Source organism: Sesamum indicum, linkage group LG9 (genome assembly GCF_026168435.1).
Source record: "Sesamum indicum cultivar Baizhima isolate 11 linkage group LG9, ASM2616843v1, whole genome shotgun sequence".
Lineage (NCBI taxonomy): Eukaryota > Viridiplantae > Streptophyta > Magnoliopsida > Lamiales > Pedaliaceae > Sesamum > Sesamum indicum.
The window spans coordinates 861510-879579 of record NC_142665.1 but is presented as its reverse complement, the minus strand read 5'-3'; the positions used below and the strand labels follow the sequence as shown (position 1 = coordinate 879579).

The window sequence follows — 18070 nt, the reverse complement described above, 5'->3', positions numbered from 1 at the left end:
TGTTAATCATTTTTGTTGATATAATGTTTTGAATAAGGGTAAGCAAATGAAATCGTATATATGTAGGGTAAGTGAGATCCAGAATTAGTGTTAGTGACATTAGAATTAGTGGAGAACAACTCAAACACCATTACTAATTAATCTAATTAATATTTTATGCGTTTATTTAATTGTGGAGAAGTTGATTACGTCTGTGTTAATAATTAGACCCACTTATAATGCAGTAATTAGGTAGGCATTACCACTTATAAATATATCTCCCAATTCTGATAAGTTGACTCAACGCTCCCTAAACTTTACTTTAACTAAATTTTAACCATTAATTGGGTCACTCTTTTTCTAAAGTTAGAATAATTAAGTAAATTAATTTTCGAGAATGGACGACTCCAATTCAGAGCAGAAATCGTGCGTGATTGTCGGAGTTGATATTGTTTTTATTGTCTTTTTTTTTTTGTACATCACATCAACTGAGGTTCCGTGTGAGGAGTGTGGGAAGAATTCTTAACATTGGGAGCAATTAAAAAATAAATTGAAATTATTGTTGGAATGTTCTTTTTTTTTTTTAAAGTAATTATGGTCGTCATAAATTATATATTCTTACCATTTTAACTAATAAGTATAAATTAAAATGTCTGTTTTTAAAAAAATTCTTACGCAAATTAAATTTTGTTTGTACATTAATCGCAGATCAAGTGTATTGTGCTTGTTATATATTTAGTTCAAATTCGCCCAAACTCGATTTAGATTAAAATTTTTCTTGTTCTTGTCAAGCGTGGCACGATAAATAGATCAATTAAATTAGTTTTTTTTTTTCTTTAGCTTTTATAGTCTAACTTAATTATGTTATCAAAGCAAAACATTAGGTTAGCAATTTAAGAAAATAAATACTTTCGAAATATTTAAATTAAACCCATTTAAGCCCAAAAGAATTTTATTTTTTGCAAATTATTAATAAAACTATACATATTAAAAATAAAAATCACTCTAATTTCATTTTCGTTGGTTATTTGTACTTGTATTTTAAAACACTCTCAATTTTTACTAATATTAAACTTATAACTTTCTTTATAGCTTACCATCACAAAAGCAAAAACTATTACAAACACCCTTTTCTCAAATGGTTACCATTTTTCATACATAAAATTGACAAATACAACTCATAGATGTCTTGAAATTCAAATTTAAAACTCAACTAGAATAATCTAAAAATTTTACGATTTTGAGTTGATTGTCTGATATTGACATATCATATAAACAAATATAATTATATTTATTATATGAGTGATTGAAATCCAACATAAGATTTGGTTAAACTTAAGAACGCAGCATCTCATTCCACATCTATGCGTTCAAAATTTGTCTATCAACCTCGGTAGACAATCTCCCTTCTACCTTAACCTCATCATTTCCGACATGACTAACACTCGGAATCTCCACCAAAACCTGTCGGAAATTCACGTTATTTCCATCTTTGCACTTGAAATTCGCCATGGAGCTCAGCTCGTTGACACCATCAGCAACCTTCTCCACACAAACAACAAGATCGATCAGCAGCGACGCAACGGAAGCAACCCGTATTACCTGCGAGAGGTTGCTGTACCCTTCCCAGAAATCCGACTTTAGTAATGATTTCAGGTTCTTGGACGCGATTTTCAGGTTGGCGAGATGGGGATTGGGAGAGGGTGGCCTGCTCATTGTTTCCATGGCTGACGCGACTTCTTTTAACGCTTTCCCTGACTCTGAAATCATGCCTGAAAATGCCTCCTGGATTGTCCCTCTGATTTCTTCCGCCGCCTGCGCGGTATTAAAAACTTATTAAGTTTGCAAGATTATTATGTACATCATTTACATTATAAATTTTAGAACTCTTTTGGAAAGCTATAGGACGATACAAAGTGTATGGTAATTAATTTTATTTTTATTTTAAACACAAGTGTTTATAAAACTAAAAGATAAAACATTAAGATTTTAAAAGCTCTTTTTTTTTAAAAAAAAAAAAAAGAATTTTCTAGACTTATTCTCATTCAATTTTGAACATATTAATAAAATTCTCATTCAATTTTATTTTGTCGAATTTTTTTTATAAGACATATAAATTTATAAGATGTTTAAACAAGTTTAGCCAAACACCCTTTGAATTTTCAATGGTTAGAATGCAAGAAAATGAGTAAAGGAGCTATCAGCATAATTTTACAAAAATGATGTATTTTATTTTTGCTATAATATATATAGTCAAATTTCAGAAAAATGTCTAAGTAAATATTCCTAATTTATGAGGAGATATGAATATTGCAGTAATTATAAGACAAGACAATGGGTAGTGAACAAATTGAGTGGTGTTGAGTAGTATATATACTTGAGTTTTAGAGTTAAGGTAGGCATTGAGGAGGGCTTCAACCCGGCGGGCACACTGCCTTGTCAAGTTTCCAATCTTCACGTACTGTTTCCATGGATGCCGATACATGAACCGGCCGTGACCTGGTTCCCACCTAGCAAAATTGGCCTGCCAGTACCAATTATCCAATATGATCAGGAATATTATGTTGTTTAAATACGTATACATACCGCGACAGGATTACGTTTCACCTACCAATGTTTCTTCGCTGCTTTTCGAATCAACAACACTGTTCAACCTGCTCATTACAGAAACTCCACTACTACCATTCTCTGTTTGTGCAGCCTCCGACGGTGGTCTGAAATTCTCAGCTGTTAGATCTGTATGTACAAATCCTGTCAGTTTAAGTGAGTTAATTACGATGTATATGTATGGTATTAAAGTATGTCTACCTTCCAAGAAGCTCCCGAGTTTCTCTACGTTTCGACCAACGAGGTTGTGGAGATCTTCGCCGGCCCATACGGGGCAGACGCAAATGGATATGATCACACAGGTTGATGCACCAATGAGTATTGTCGACAGCCTCTTCTGAGCCAGGTTGAGTATTTCGTCTGTCCGAATACCAGATATGGAAACCAGGCTGAAAGTGAGGATGAATATCAGCATGCCGTAATCATATCTAGCCTTCACCGTCGGAACGAATCGTACGAACGTGGATGCTGTAGCTGCATGCAATGCAACATAGTGCTATAAGAGCTGAGTGATTCAGTTAAAAAGTTGAGGAAGTTTGTGTGTTTTCTTGTGCGGATTTTACCTTGTATGAAGACAAATAGACCAATCAGTATCGGTTCACTGGTTTTGCCAGCTAGACTTGCCAGGTGATTTGCTCCAACGCCAAGAGCACCGGCGACCAATGTTGCCAATCCTCTGTTTAGCCCTTTTCCAAGCGTTGCACCTAAGAAAAGAACGTAAAAGCATTAGTACGCATGTTCTCAGTCATTACATATTCAGAAGCTTCTAAGGGATTCAAATAAAGTTGTTTTCAGAATAAATATATAACGTCGTACCAACGGAAAATTCAAAGACGACTACTACAGTCATAACAGCCCACATTGCAGAAACACCAAAACTGTTGTATAAAGGCCGAAAGTAGTAGAAAAATGAAACTAATGTGAGTGTAAGGCCGACTTTGAACGAATGGATCAGCTTTCTTGGATCATCTGTTGCAATCTTTGTGGTTTGCCTATAAATCTCATACACATTAGCTAGTGATCTCGATGGAAGGCCTTTAAGCCACAACCATCCCCCCTCCATCTTTGTTCTCATATGCTCAAGAACTATAGCGGGCTTTGCATGAAACCCGCTGACTATCGACAGATGGAACTAGAAATCGGGCTTTGATGTTAGATTGCCCCATGGTTCACTTACTTATATAAGCGTAGAATGGATATGGACATGAGTAAAAGAATATATTCAATTTTCAACATGGAAGAAAAGTCAGTTTGGTGGCCTTTTTGTAGTTGTACCACACAAGTACAAAGAAAGTGGGGTTGCTATAGCAAGATGGCTAAAGTGGGGTTGGAATTGGAGGATACATCTGTTTCACACAAAATTGAGACTAAAAGGCCAAACAGGGCTAAATTGAAATTCCCATTAAGCACCAGTTTCCTTCTGGTGAGCTATAACATGACCTGGAAATTTATACCAGGAATAGCAGATTATCAGGCCAAACAGCACTCTATGTGATCATTATCTCAAGTCAAGTTGAGAGAAAAAACTATAAGTGTTTATATGAAGTGTTGCGCACATGTAAACAGCTGCGTGCTCGAAATCTATCTTGCAAGACAAGAACTCTAATAGTTGGTTGAATGTTTTGAGCCTAACTAGAAGGGGGAATTGCATCAAATCTATCGAGGTGAACGTTAGCCATAAAAAGAGTTTGTGTTTCCTAGATTTTATCGTTGCCATCTGAATCTTTCTGTTGCAAATCATTATAAGTTAGGTGAACTTTTCCATGCTTCAATTAGTACAATATCCCAAATTTCATATTCTAACATCACACATTTGGAGTAGTTGTCTGCTGCAAGAAAGTTGTAATGGACATTATCTCCATTTACAAGAGAGAGAGAGAGAGAGCATATATAATAAGATACATAAACAACCCCCTTCAAAAGTTTCTTAAGTTTATCATCACTCAATCCTTATCCTGGACATGGAAATCTATGCCTGCAGGAGTCGTGTCTGATTTGAAGCAATGAACATCAATGTCTTACACTCTCTGACTGACTGACTGACTGACTGACATGAACAATATATCCAGCAGCTATATATATAGCTTCGGATAATGAATATGTTCCTTGTCTCCTACACCTACACACTAATAACATTTCCACCACTTGGATCTCTCTTCTGAGATTTATGTTTCAGCCCTTGAAACAGAATATTTACAGCTACGTCCAAAAGTTCTCCTCATCAAAATGCTCGTCGAATTTAAAGTTGCAAAATTCTCTAAACCTCTTGTTACGTCTACGCTTCTTGCAACCTCCTGCATGTTAGAATTTTAATTATAATAATCAAGTTAAAAAGAACAAAATTAGTACGCTAAAACCAAATGGTAGTTTTGATTGGTAAGTTGTGAGGAGGAATTTTTGTGTCTTGATATATATATATGTATATATATGAAATGATCTAAAGATGGTATGTAGCTAGTCATCAACCTCATCCTGAACCTGCAACTTACTCTCACTTCATTTGCACCATGCAAAAGTATTAAGATATCGAGAAAAAGATAATCTTTTAGTCAGATATTATTATGTGCACTGTAGTTGAAAATGATATGATGTAGCAAGAAGGGCCGAGTCCAGTAAAATTTTTGTGTATGATATATCCTGGGAATATTATATAAGAATGAATGATTGAAAATTCCATATAGGCTCTAACAGGTATTTGATGATCCATTTTAATTGCCACTCCAACTCCACCTATTCTCAAAATGATTTCCATTACCAAATTGTTTTTGTAATGTTTTAATTACGGATTTGATAATATATGCAAATATTCAGTATTTATATATATATATATATATATATATATATATTATTTATCCTAATGTCATCTCCGTATTTAGGATGATGAATAGTTGTATCAATGGACGGACAATACTCAGACTAGTCAAGTAAGATCCATTTCAATAATAAAATATAAATACTCAAACCAAACTCAAGCATGCTCATTTCAATACACTCAGACCATCCATAATTTGAACACAAGAAATAGGAAAATCAATCCAGAAATCTGACATAAAATGAGAAAAACACAGTACAATGAAACCACAGCTTGCACCTAATTTATCACACCCACTTCCTTCCTATATCATACATCACTACACCAACAAAACCCCTCCCTTAACCATCTGCCACTTCTACCATCACAAAAAGCTATGGCGATTCATTACAAGTGACAACAGCTAATCAACCATCAAATGCTAAATATAATCTGTTCTCAACATTCCACAAAATCTGCAAGAGTTACCACTAATGAGAATTCTGGGAGATGATGCTAGTCATGGCGAGCTTTCGCTTTCGCTTTCACTCGCTCTTAACACATCCAAACCAGATTGTTTCCATCACTGTAAACTATGGGAACTACCAGTCACGGGAATGGAGGCAACTTGGTGAAATTGTTGAGTCGTCATGTTTTCACTGCTAATGCCGTTGGGTTGAGCTGCACTGGTTTTTGCACTTTGCTCCAAGAGGCGAACTAATGAGATAAAGATTTCCATCCTTGTCACGTCCCTATTAGCCTGCCAGAAAAAAAGTTCAGTTAACTTATTCCTCTAATCAGAATGTAAGGGGGTAATAGTACAACATAATGCAAGACTTTTTAACTTCAAAGTTTGAATCTATAGCTAAAAGGCATTGACAGTTTTACATAGATTATATGCTCGGTTCTAGGAGTCATTACCTCTACAGCAAAGCGTGCCCAAATCTTGTCGTTCCGAGTTTCCATTACGCCCTTTAAAATGGTTAGCCCCAGTCCTCTAATTATGTCTGCTATTTCTAAGAATAAGCCTCGTTCTTCACAAAGCATCTGTCATGAATTTGATATAACTTGAAGTAAGAAAGGAGTAGTAGATCAAGTCTCAGGCCTTGAGTTCAAGGGATGGTTTTACTACCTCGACAAGCATTTGACGGGGCTGATTTAGATCCTCAACTATGATAGGACAGACCATGGATTGCGAACCTACTTCATAAGCCCATGTAGCTCCTCCTTCGAAGTTCTCTTTTAAAAGCAAGCCTCCGTCCTTGCTAATAATCTGAAACTTAAACAAATGAAGAACATAAGTATGGCAATGGCTTGTGGACTTATTTCACCAATTCAATTCGTATTGTAACAACACAGTTGAAAAGTTACCATCAACTAAAAGGGTTAAAAACAGTATTTCACACCTTGGACTCTCCAGTTTGCTTCAGCTTGTCAGCATGCTTAGTGACACTTTGCAAGAAAAGCATATGTTTGATAGTACGTTCGAGTAGAGCATCAATGCTACACTGTTAACAAAATAGATGTGTAAATGGCAAAAAGAAATTACAAAATTGTCCATCTCAAAATGGAAAAACAAGATTTATAGACGGGAGGTGTCACCTTCGCCCCGTTGGGTACGATTTCCCTTAGTTCCTTCACACGATCTTGGATCATTTGCCGATCTTTTGGTCTGGGTCTTGGATTCTCTCCTGGTTTAAGCCTCTTGCGATTCTGTTTACTCGTTTCATCTGGTTTCTTAGAATATCCAGTCGACACACTGTTACTCTGCTTCGCTTTCTGATCCTTCTCAATCCATGAACTTATTTGTGATCCATAAATGGAACTTCCCTGGGAGAAGGTTCCTGATTCTTCCTTAGAAGAACCTGTTCTCAATGAGCAAGAACTCATTGCTCCTGCCTTAGCCAGATATTTCGGAACACCAAATAACTCTCCCTTCATCTGCTCAGAAAGCCCGAAACGGCCATAGGGCAGCGAAGTATTTGGTGCAGAGGAGCTGCTTGTATTTGTCAATGTTGTCCGGCAAGAAACACTGTCATCCATGCTCTGCTTGGCAGAAGGATGAGCTTTGGACAATACCACAGCCTCCAAGAGATGGTCGGTTCCAGTCGAGGAGAAAATCCCACTATCTGAGTTTGCTTGGCTTGTCAAGTATATGTCCGTAGAAGCCAGCCTTTTTGTAGAAGGCAAATTATTCTTATCCCAGTTATGCATTTTTGAGTCTGATTCATTGGTCAAACAACTATTCCAGCAACTACTGAATAATTTACTCTTAAAATCAGCTCCGACAACATCAAACAAATCATCTCCTGATTCAGGTTGGACATATGCGTCGCCATATTTGGTATTATTCACGGAATGAATCTGACCTCCAAATTTCTGTTTTCTGTCATCTTCAGCAAAACCAGGAACGAGTTCAGCCATATTTAGATGCTCACTGTATTGAGGCAGAGTAGTATTAATTGTATTCTGTTCTCTCTCTCCCTTACAGGCCTTCAACTCACTGTGTGCAAACTTATTATCCATGAGACAAGGTTTGCTGCCAGAGCCATAACCCAGCAAGGAATTATTTGTGAAATGCTCAACAGAATCAAAGTCGGATGCCTCTGTTTTGGGAAAATTCACGTTTTTAAGCTCACTTGAAGCTGGATGCTCGGTACTAATATTTCCACTGCCCGCCGGTTTAGCATCCGACACCACGCCAGTTATTGGTTCCATATTGCTACCCATACCATTACCACTCACTTCACCTGATGTACGACTAACAGAGCCGTTGTTAGAACAATATATTAAGCCGGAATCCATTCTCAGTGTAGGCATCAGAATGCCGGAGGACACATTGGAGCTGCTATGGCCCTGAGTGCCGGTTCCAGACAAAATTTTTGGTTCACTATTCAAAGTAGATGAACTACTGGAAGGTAAATCTAAAGTAGATCTTTGGACATAAGGAGAAGCATGTCGGTTCATCCATATTTCTGAATTTGATGGTATAACTTCAGCTTTAGCCACTCCATTCACCCACTGGTTTGAGGAAGAAAAGTCTAACTTCGCTGCCTGAGCAATCTTGGCTTCCTGGTGGTAATGTTGAGGCCTAAACAGACTCGAGGTTGAGTTTGAGTGTTGAAATGCTGCCCCATTTGACTGCAGCTGATTTTGTGTTTCTCTGTCGAAGGCAAAAGATGTTTGACTGTCAACCATAGAATTCTGCCCTGAGTTGCCGACATAGTTAAAACTGTTGTATGAACAAGGAACATTGATCACATCTGACTCGAGAGACAATACCCCAGGAGCAGAATACCCGATACACATGGGAACCCCAATTTTCGCAGCATGTTCTTTTGCTGCATAGTTCTCTGGTACCAAGACGCCAGATACATATCCCAGCTGAAGCACAAGTGACGTTACGTCATTTAGGAATGCCATGTTCTCCATTATCTAAAACCAAAACAGCAAACAACAACATTAACTTTATTAAAAAGTCTTGGGCAAGTTAAGACAAGGACCTATTTCAAAGTTCTCTGAATGTTCACTTTGAAAATTTTCCAAATTTCACACGTTGAGAAGTATATGACTTAAAACAAAATTACCCTTGAACATCCAAGTTAGTTACCCAGCTCTACATCGTTATTTATTTCCATAACAACTAAAACATATTTAACATCATTTTAGTTATACTTCAATGAAGAAAACGAAGAACTTACTTTCAAGTATGAACCAAACTGCACAACCCCATGAGGAAGAACAGGAACAACTGCAACTGTCTAATCAAGGAAAAACCAAGAATTAGTTATCAACCAAGTCACGCTGACATAAAAATAGAAACAATACCCATGAAAGATATGTCAATTTTATACCTGCATACCAGCCGAAAATTGCAGGTTCACCTCTTTTAAAACCTGGCAGAGACAAGTTCATTACTCAGAAATTCCATTAAAACTTATACTTCCAACAGGCTTTCCAGGAGTCTATTTTTGCTGAAATGAGGTTTACAGACTTGACATGAATGGTGCAGAAATGGAAAAAGGAGTAGTTTCCACTGAAGAAGTCCAGCTATTGTAATTTTAACATGAACACTTGTATTCTACTGAACAAACTGAATCTTGTCACATCTGAAAAAAGTATGCTATATTATACCTCTGGTGGATGAGCTTCTTTGCAATAATTCTCAGATAGGATCCACTGATGGTTTCCAGTAAATGCAACTCTTCCAACTAATCTGAGGAAAATCCAGACAAGTTCACTTAAGTATGTTAAAAGGAACTTCTTCAAAATCAAGTACGAAACACAATTACTAAAGTTCAAATTTTACCCTTCTCCTACAATATTAACATGATTGTCCATCATCATCTTGTTTACAAGCGAATGCACCCTGTCCCCTGCCTGAGCATAGGACTGTAAACTATGAGTTTCCGCTGATATCCACGAAGCGCCATAATCATGAAATGCAGTTTCTTGATTCTGATTTACAGAAAGCCCTGAACATGATGCAGGTTCATAGTAGCATTCTTCCCATATTAACAGCCTGCCAAAATCAAAATTAAGTTCGGTATCAACACTCCTGAATCTTTTAGAATATCATACTCAGACGAAGTGAAATTAGAGAAACGGGAGAAAAAGAAATCCAGGAAACAGGGAATTGCTGCAGACAAGAAGGAACGTACACACAGATGCAAACAAGAAGGACATCAGAGATGAACATACTGATGCCCAGGAAATCATTACTGTAGAAAAAGGGTTTCATCATATTAAAACATATCTTTTTTTTTAACTTCCACTGAGATTCTCCAAGACAAACTGCAATGGACAAACAACAACGCTCCAAAATTTAGAGAAAACGTGAGTTATCAGATGACAAAGCCAAAAGCAGAAAAAGAAAAAAGAGACAACCATATCCAATGAATCTGTAACACGTCAAAATCATATCTAGGTTACCGATAAATTAGGCAACTTTAGCCATATACCAACAAATAGTTAAACAAATAATTCCCTGATCAAAGGATACAGCATCCTATTATTTAGTCAAAGAGAAGAGAAGGACGAAGGTCGAACATAACAAGTTTTGTTGCACTTGGCTCATCGTTTTGCCAGGCAGAAAATGAGAGATTGATCAGAAGTTCAACCTTTTTGTTCTCTCATTCCCTCCATTATCAGTGGTCAGCACAAAATTCCAAGACGGGAGAATGATTACACGCAAATTAACCAAAAGTAACTGGAGAAAAGCACACATGAAGCAGAAACATTTTCCGAAAAGTCCATAAATTAACTGAAGAACACATAAAAAAAAAATTGCAAACATGAGAAAATTTTCAACCAATAGAAGTTCTGGGATGAAATTTAGCTTTATGTATTGCTCTTTTTCGTCATTAACTAGAACTACCAAAGAAAAAGGAAACAAAGGCAACAGACTTCAAGGGGTAAAGAAGGGTCGAATTGCTTTTCTTGATTATGCACAAAAGAGGAAAAAGATGTGATTTTTAATAAACTCACTTGGGGTTTTGGCAGCCAATCTTCCAAAAAACAGCATAAGACCACTGGTTAACTCCACAGAGAGTCTTCAAAGCCTCTTTCAACAAGTACCCCATCGCAACTAGTTAATGGAGCAGTAGCAGCCCAAAGCAACATACACCAAATGAAGGGCAGAATTATATTTGTGAATATTCTGAAATGTACTTATAGATGAAGATTTACTGAAAGATTCAATTCAGAAGAGGGGAATATGAGATTATTCCTCCCAGAAGGAAAAATTATTTCCCCTTTTCCCTTCTTTTCTTTCTACTCAAAATATCAAAGAGGCCTTAGCCTAACTTCCTCTGCAAGACCCACGCCCAGCCTGTTTTGTTCTCAACCCACCACTCCTTTTCCTCTCTGGATCCAAATTCCCTGTTATCATGCGCTTGCAACCCATTCTTCAGAGAGAAAAAGGAAAGGGAAAGTGAAAAAGATACAAGGGAAATGAAGAGAAAAGGAAAGAGCTTCTTCTTTTCCCAGCTGAAATGGAAAAACTCAGAGAACTCTACACTATCCCACAAGCTTTAAGCTCGCAGTTAATCGCAACAATGACTTTCTCCATTTCAGGTACAGCAAAAGATATAAGCTTGAAGTTATGTTTGGTTAAAATTGCAAGTGTAGCATTAAAGATCAGAGCTTTATGAGGATTTAAGGTGAGAATTTTGGTGGGATGTCACAGTGTGAGTGAGTGGTGTGTGTGTGTGTGTGTTTCTGGGCTCTCTTGTTTTCTGCTTTTTCTCCTGGGGGGTTGAAGAGTATGTAAGAATGATGATTCCTTTGCTGCTTTTTCTTTTTGTTACAGCAGAGGGGAAGATGATGGGGGGCGTGTGCTAAAATGCGCCATGATGATTAACCAATGAGAGGTGGGTGATGGAAACAGGCCTGATGTTTGGGTGGAATTGCTATGGCTGCCACTGGTGGGGTGAGGGTGGGGGTGGGGTTGTAGAGTAGGGGGTGAGGGGTGGTGTTCTTGTCGGCTTTTTCTGTGTATTTTTCCAACTAATTTCAGGGGGGTTGAGCCGAGAGGGGGAAGGGGAGGGCAGTCAGAATTTTGTATCTGTGTTTTGGAACTGTATAACGAATCTTGAAATTCATTCACTCAAAAACACCTCTTTCCTTCAATATACACAAAAAAAAAATAATATTTGAGATCAAAAAATGTCATCAATATAAACACAATAAATTTAATTAGCAAAACTTTTTTAATTACAGTCCAATAATTAATGGATGATCTGTAAATACTGCATTCATAAGATATAAGAATTTGGGTTGTACCCTTGGCTTTGAGTGTAGTTCCAAGTTTGCCACTCAGAATTTTTATTCAGAGATTCAGAGGTTGTACTTTGGCCAATAGTGGAAGTTGCTCTCCTTATACAAAAATACCATTATTACCCTTCCCTTTTTCTTCCAATTACACCAAACTGGCATATCACAGAAAACACGAGTCCCTCTCCACCGCAGGATCTGTGTCGGGTCAGGACCACCCTCCACTGGGCAATGACGCTAATCTTTTGTCACTTCGTTTACTTTTTTTCTTTTTTTTTAATCTTTTTATTATTGGGTTGGTAATCTAATTTAAAAAATAAATTCGAATATTACTGTAGAAATTTCAAAATTAATTAATTAAGTTTTTAATAAAAATAGGAGTCAACAGTCTTTGTTTCTCTATTTGTAATTTATTATTTTGGGGGGCTTGATTTGGCATATAATTGACTTTTTCTAATAAATAAATAGGTATAGTTGAACAAATACATGCATGTGTAGTGTGGATAAGAGATCTTATGAAATTATTGGAGTAATTATTTTAAAATTAGTAAGTTTTAATTATTTTAGTGGTGAGTAAGTATGTAATAGTTACATCCCAACAAACTAAAATCAAAATTTTCCAGATTGTTGTTAATTATTTTAAAGTAATTAAAAATACTTATAAGTTATATATTATTTCATGGGCCTACAAATTTTTTTTCATCAAAAGTGCATAATTTATTTATTTATCGCGATGAATTTTTTGAGCCATTAAGTTATATATACCACTGTATTTTTATAAGAAATTATTCGTAGCTTCGAAATGCTAAAATATCCTTTGCATTAATTTTATTATTGGAATAAAATTTTTATTTTAAAATATCGACACGCTTGCTCTTAAATTATGATTATTTGAATGAATCTATAAATATATGTATTAATTTCAAAAATAATTTGATTTGTGATTTATATACAATAAAAAAAAACTAATTTAAATTTTGGTAGTAATTGAACCTCAGACAAATGTTACTTTTTTCTTTGATCATTATTAGGTTTCTCCACATAAATGATGGAGATTCCCACCCCCTTTTTCTTCCAAAATGATTAGATGGGCCATCAATTTTTAATTACTTCAAGATTTAATTATTATCTCTAATTTTATTCCCTATTTTTTTCTTGAAATGTTGAAGCAAAAACTAGTTGGGATGTGCTTCAATCGAGCACTATACCTTATTTTTTTGGGGAAAAAGCAAAATTTCACTTTCTTTGTATTTCTTCAAGTAAGGCCCTCTTTGATTTTGAAGTACTAGTAGTGCAAAATTTCTTATGTTTTCTTTTTAATTCTTTTCCAACTCAAAAAAATTTCATCAATTCTCCTGAATAATCGACTGAACTTTTCAATAATTTATAAGAAAATATTACTCTAATCATACTTACGGGATTATTAACACTAGGACATAGTTGATTAGCTGCGATATCTGTATAGAAACGAGACTTTTTATGGATATGTTTTGTAATGTATATAATTTATGAACTTTTAATAGTTTCGACTGTAATTTTTATAAATAACTAAATAATACGTTAATAATAATATCATTTTTTAGAATTATTTTCTCAACTTATTGCGTAATATATGATGGAAAAATTAACATTTTGCTCATTTTATATAACCCAACTTAATTAATTGGGATTTTCTTACACAACCACAAGAGGTGTTGTGCAATATTATTTTCTAGTATCCAAGAAATAGTGAATAATATGCTTAGTATTGATAATGTCATGCTTACAACATCAAATGGTCATACACCCAATGCATGTGATGACATGATGTTTGTAAATTTACTTCATTAATTACTAAACGAGGAGACAACCCTTTTCTTAATCCATTTTTGGTCATAAATTCTATTGTAGTGGGAACAAATTTAATAATGTAGTAGCCAATTTTCTTGGGGAGATTCAAGATTTGCTTTGAGCCCATAAACCCCTCATCCTATCCAACTTTGAATGCTCCTCAGGGCATATGATGCAAGAAAGAAACTCACATGTGTTTGTTTTTGCATGGATTGGCTCCAAATATGTTTAATATCATTACATTTAGAAAAAATTATAATCATCCCACGTTAAAATATCAACTTATGTAGATTAATTATGTTAACATTGAATTGCTAACATGGTGTAATAATATTTGATAAATTTGGTATTTTCACGCTTGATACATATGAGATAATTTTTAAAAAAAAATAACTTCATAAAGTATTTTTTCTCCAATAATTATATAATCAGTAATACATCATATTTTTCAGTATCCAATCTGATGAGGTGCGACTCATTTTATTTATAAGTTTTCGTTCAAATTTTTACAATGTGACATATGTATGTATATACATGTATGTGTGTATGTATGTAGGTATGTATTATTCCAATGGTCCAATCTGGTCCAATGGCATTTCCATCTGTGTCCCCTTAGGGGCATGATGGGTTTGCCATTCCAAGGCTTTTCAGTTGTGCCTTTTGGGCAACATTCTTCTAAGGTTTGTGTCTTTTCTCAAAAACTACAACCCCCCCCCCCACCTAAACTAGAGAGTGGGCATAAACTATATCAATTTGGTTTTGTTTCTAATTTGGTATGATCATATATGGTGGGGATGAATTGGAAAATGAAACAATTTTCTTCAATGGTCCAAATCTTTTTTTGTTTTTTGTTTAATTGGAATTATTCAGCTGTTCCCAATATTATAGCAAATATATATTACAATTATCATAAATAATTATTCGCTTTATGACTACTAAAATCAACTTTCTTCACTTAAATTTTTATGATTATTAAGTCTTTTATTAAATAAAACAAATAAATATCGTGAATCAATATATATCCTCGACTATGTTAAGTAGGTATATAATAAATAGTTAATGGACAATATCTCACCCCATCAAATGAATACATATTCTTTTTAGGCCTCGAAATGGATACTTAATTTATATTAAATAAAAATATATAGAAATTACGTACATGTACATACTTAATCAGTCTGTAGTTTCTCTCTTTAGTTGAATTTGTATAAAATAAATTGAGAATATTTAATCCTTGGGCGGCATTGTAAAGATAATGTTGATTAATGGAATTCCTCGAGTTCTATAACTCTATTCTTTTGTTGTTCAAAGTACAAAAATTCAATTTATAGTGGGCTGTGACAGTGATTAGCTGACAGAGCCAGTTATTGTCTGCACCTTTTGATTAACTCACATTCTCTATGTACAAATTAAAAGGGACTTCTCTTACTATGATTCTTCTACTATTCTACTGCACCTTACCTAAATAATTTAATAAAATTTTCATCAATTTTTATGCTTTAATGCCCAACGTTTGAATTCTTGCTACCATATTTCATAAAACTAAACGTAAGTTCTAATTTGTATGTTATTTTCTGTGATTAAGCTTTATTTTTTTATAATAATAAATTAATTACAATAATTTAAACCGACACATATATTTCTTTTCTATAAAAAGAATAATTTAAAATTATTTTAGCATATTACCTAGATTTTGCGGTAATTTTAATTCTAATTTAATGAGAACGTAGCCAATCATAATATTAGTATATTGTTTTATATTTAAAGTCATATATATTTTAATGTAATTATTAGTGTATATTGTTTGATGAATTAAATAAATGAATTGTTGAATATAAGGTGAAGAGAGGTACATACATTCTATTGGGTAATTAAATAAAGAAAGTTGGGAGAAGGCATGAAAAGATGGAGCAGTAGTTGGATGCACATGAGTTTGTGCACCTTTTGGGGTTTCTTACTATACTTTATTTTTTTAATATTAATTGCAATATATTTAAATAATAAATTTCTACTATTTTTGTAAATAAAATAAATATCATTATATGCCACGTTCGATTTTATTTTTTCTTACATGATTATTTTTGTTGTTGTTGCTGCTGCTACTTTCGTTGTTTTATTAATTTAAAATAATATTATAGCGTAGATTTTGTATAAATTATTGAAATTCATTTAGATCTAATTGAGGGTTTGATATAATTTATTTCTTTTTCTTTGTGAAAGATTTATTCTTGACTCCACAATTGATCCCAATCTAAATCTAGGAAAAAGCACAATTTGATTTCTACCAAGAATTAAATAAAGACACCTTTTCCATCTGAAAAGTGAAGATTCTTGATTATTTCAAGATTCTTTTTATATATTTATTTCTATTTAATTTTAATTTTTCTGTGGAGGAAGTTTTGACCATTTTGTTCATCTATGAGGTTGCTCTTTTTCTTCAGAAGTTTGGTGATTTTTAAATCATATGATAAAGTAAATAATAATATGTATTTATACATATATATATATTTGGGGGGGGGGGGGGGGTTTGAATGATTGCTTTTGATTGGTGCACAAAATATAATTATTACTACAAATGAAGCTTCCTCATTATACTTCGATGCTCATTAAATTAATTAAGGGTGAATTTGACATTGCCCCTTCTAAAATTACTATAATTATGTCTACAAGTGATTAAATAAATAAAAATAATTGTTGAAATTCCAATTGATTCTTGATATATGCATTACTCATACTGTGGATGAGTAAGTCCAAAATTTTGAAAAAAAAAAATCTAAGGACAAACTAATATGATGAGTACGATCAAGAAATTTTAATGTTGAACGATCTACTCGTACTACGACTAGCTTGCAAGACGAGATTTTGCTAAAAAAAAACTATTTAAAAAATTTCTTGTATTATCGAAATTTATATCTTAATTGATAAACATGATTGAATTAATAACAGAAGTTTTAGGTTGAGTGGTGCCAACTCTTAGCAAATTCCGAGATTAATGTACGTATGGAAATAATTTAACTAAAAGTAAAAGAAGTGAAGTGAAAATAATAAATTATATTTAAGTGGACCACCCAAAATAAATTGCATATGATCCTAATTTCAAAAAGAAAAGATACGACGGAAAGGCATGAAATTTGTTAAGTGAGACTGAAGATATATATAAATATGGGACAGAGGGCATGAGAATCTTGACTAGGACAAAACACATTCATTCGTATCTATTAAGATACCAATTTTTGCTTCCATTTTTTACTATTTATTATTATTATTATTTTTGTTCCTTCTCATATACATAAATGTTTGTATTTCCTATCCAACAATTTAAATGTCACGTTTTCCATATTCTATGTTTTTTTTTTCTTGGCTTAGAATGTTGGTTGCTCCACTTTATCTTTAAATTATTTTTGGGTGAGCTATACCAATCAATTAAGAAATTAATGCATCACGAAAAAGAAAGATGGAAAAGATAAAATAAAAGACAAAGTGTGAATAATCCTAATTATCCATTGCAATTATGTTATTATTATTATTATTTTCAAAATGGGCTTTGTCTTTTTCTAGATGATTTTCGAAATAAAAAGATCCACATAATTATCTTTTTAGTTCTTCGGAATAAATAGCTTATAAAAACTAATTTATAATTTCTTTTGTGAGACGATATGCATCTTCTGATTCACTTAATATATAAACACCATGTATGAATGATATGTATAACTATGTAAAAAAATATTTTATGCACATATAACACATATAAATTAAATAAAATACAAACTACAATACTGATTTTTAGTAAGAAAAATATAATTTTTCACAAAATACAAGCCCAGAGGGGCTCTAAATAATAACTCAATTAGAAAAACAAAAACCAAGAACAAAGAAAAATCTTGGAATCTCATTTCAACTAGGGAATACTTGAAACTAAAATTGATTTTATTACACAAATTAAGTCAAATTTGAACTCTAGTGAGATTATTTACAAAAAAATTTAGATAAAATTATGAATGAGCCTTAGGTTCAAAACCTCAAGAAAAAAAAGTCTAAGTTTGTATATTGAAATTGGATCCAATTTGTTTCCAGTACCACCAAGAATCA

The 18070-nt window shown here is 33.8% G+C and overlaps 2 protein-coding genes across 3 annotated transcripts; both read right to left on the bottom strand.

The window, feature by feature from the left end:
• Nucleotides 1-1251: 1251 nt before the first annotated feature.
• On the bottom strand, nt 1252-3768 carry LOC105170239 (aluminum-activated malate transporter 2). The gene is made up of 6 exons (XM_020696902.2): nt 3403-3768; nt 3150-3290; nt 2788-3060; nt 2591-2715; nt 2357-2503; nt 1252-1794 (listed from the first exon to the last, which is right to left on the bottom strand). The coding sequence occupies exons 1-6, from the start codon at nt 3659-3661 to the stop codon at nt 1342-1344; spliced, it is 1398 nt and encodes a 465-aa protein (XP_020552561.1). The 5' UTR covers nt 3662-3768; the 3' UTR covers nt 1252-1341.
• A 1840-nt stretch (nt 3769-5608) lies between these two features.
• Nucleotides 5609-11868, bottom strand: LOC105170068 (transcription factor LHW). 2 transcript variants are annotated; one of them, XM_011090667.3, is made up of 10 exons: nt 10865-11868; nt 9687-9899; nt 9512-9593; nt 9232-9273; nt 9079-9138; nt 6980-8812; nt 6784-6885; nt 6510-6650; nt 6299-6424; nt 5609-6137 (listed from the first exon to the last, which is right to left on the bottom strand). In XM_011090667.3, the coding sequence occupies exons 1-10, from the start codon at nt 10957-10959 to the stop codon at nt 5961-5963; spliced, it is 2871 nt and encodes a 956-aa protein (XP_011088969.1). In that variant the 5' UTR covers nt 10960-11868; the 3' UTR covers nt 5609-5960. The 2 variants fall into 2 exon arrangements, with proteins under 2 accessions (XP_011088969.1, XP_020552358.1); XM_020696699.2 differs by lacking the exon at nt 10865-11868 and adding an exon at nt 10039-10197.
• Nucleotides 11869-18070: the final 6202 nt, after the last annotated feature.

What these genes read in the sequence shown, in the direction of transcription:
- LOC105170239 (XM_020696902.2), bottom strand. Translation starts at nt 3,661, where the DNA reads ATGAGAACAAAGATGGAGGGGGGATGGTTGTGGCTTAAAGGCCTTCCA. An exon ending in TCTATTTGTCTTCATACAAG is followed by an intron (nt 3,061 to 3,149) that starts GTAAAATCCGCA and finishes CATTGCATGCAG; the next exon opens with CTACAGCATCCACGTTCGTA. An exon ending in ACTCGGGAGCTTCTTGGAAG is followed by an intron (nt 2,716 to 2,787) that starts GTAGACATACTT and finishes TTGTACATACAG; the next exon opens with ATCTAACAGCTGAGAATTTC.
- LOC105170068 (XM_011090667.3), bottom strand. Translation starts at nt 10,959, where the DNA reads ATGGGGTACTTGTTGAAAGAGGCTTTGAAGACTCTCTGTGGAGTTAAC. An exon ending in AGTTTGGTTCATACTTGAAA is followed by an intron (nt 8,813 to 9,078) that starts GTAAGTTCTTCG and finishes TTTTGGTTTTAG; the next exon opens with ATAATGGAGAACATGGCATT. An exon ending in CCCGTCAAATGCTTGTCGAG is followed by an intron (nt 6,425 to 6,509) that starts GTAGTAAAACCA and finishes AATTCATGACAG; the next exon opens with ATGCTTTGTGAAGAACGAGG.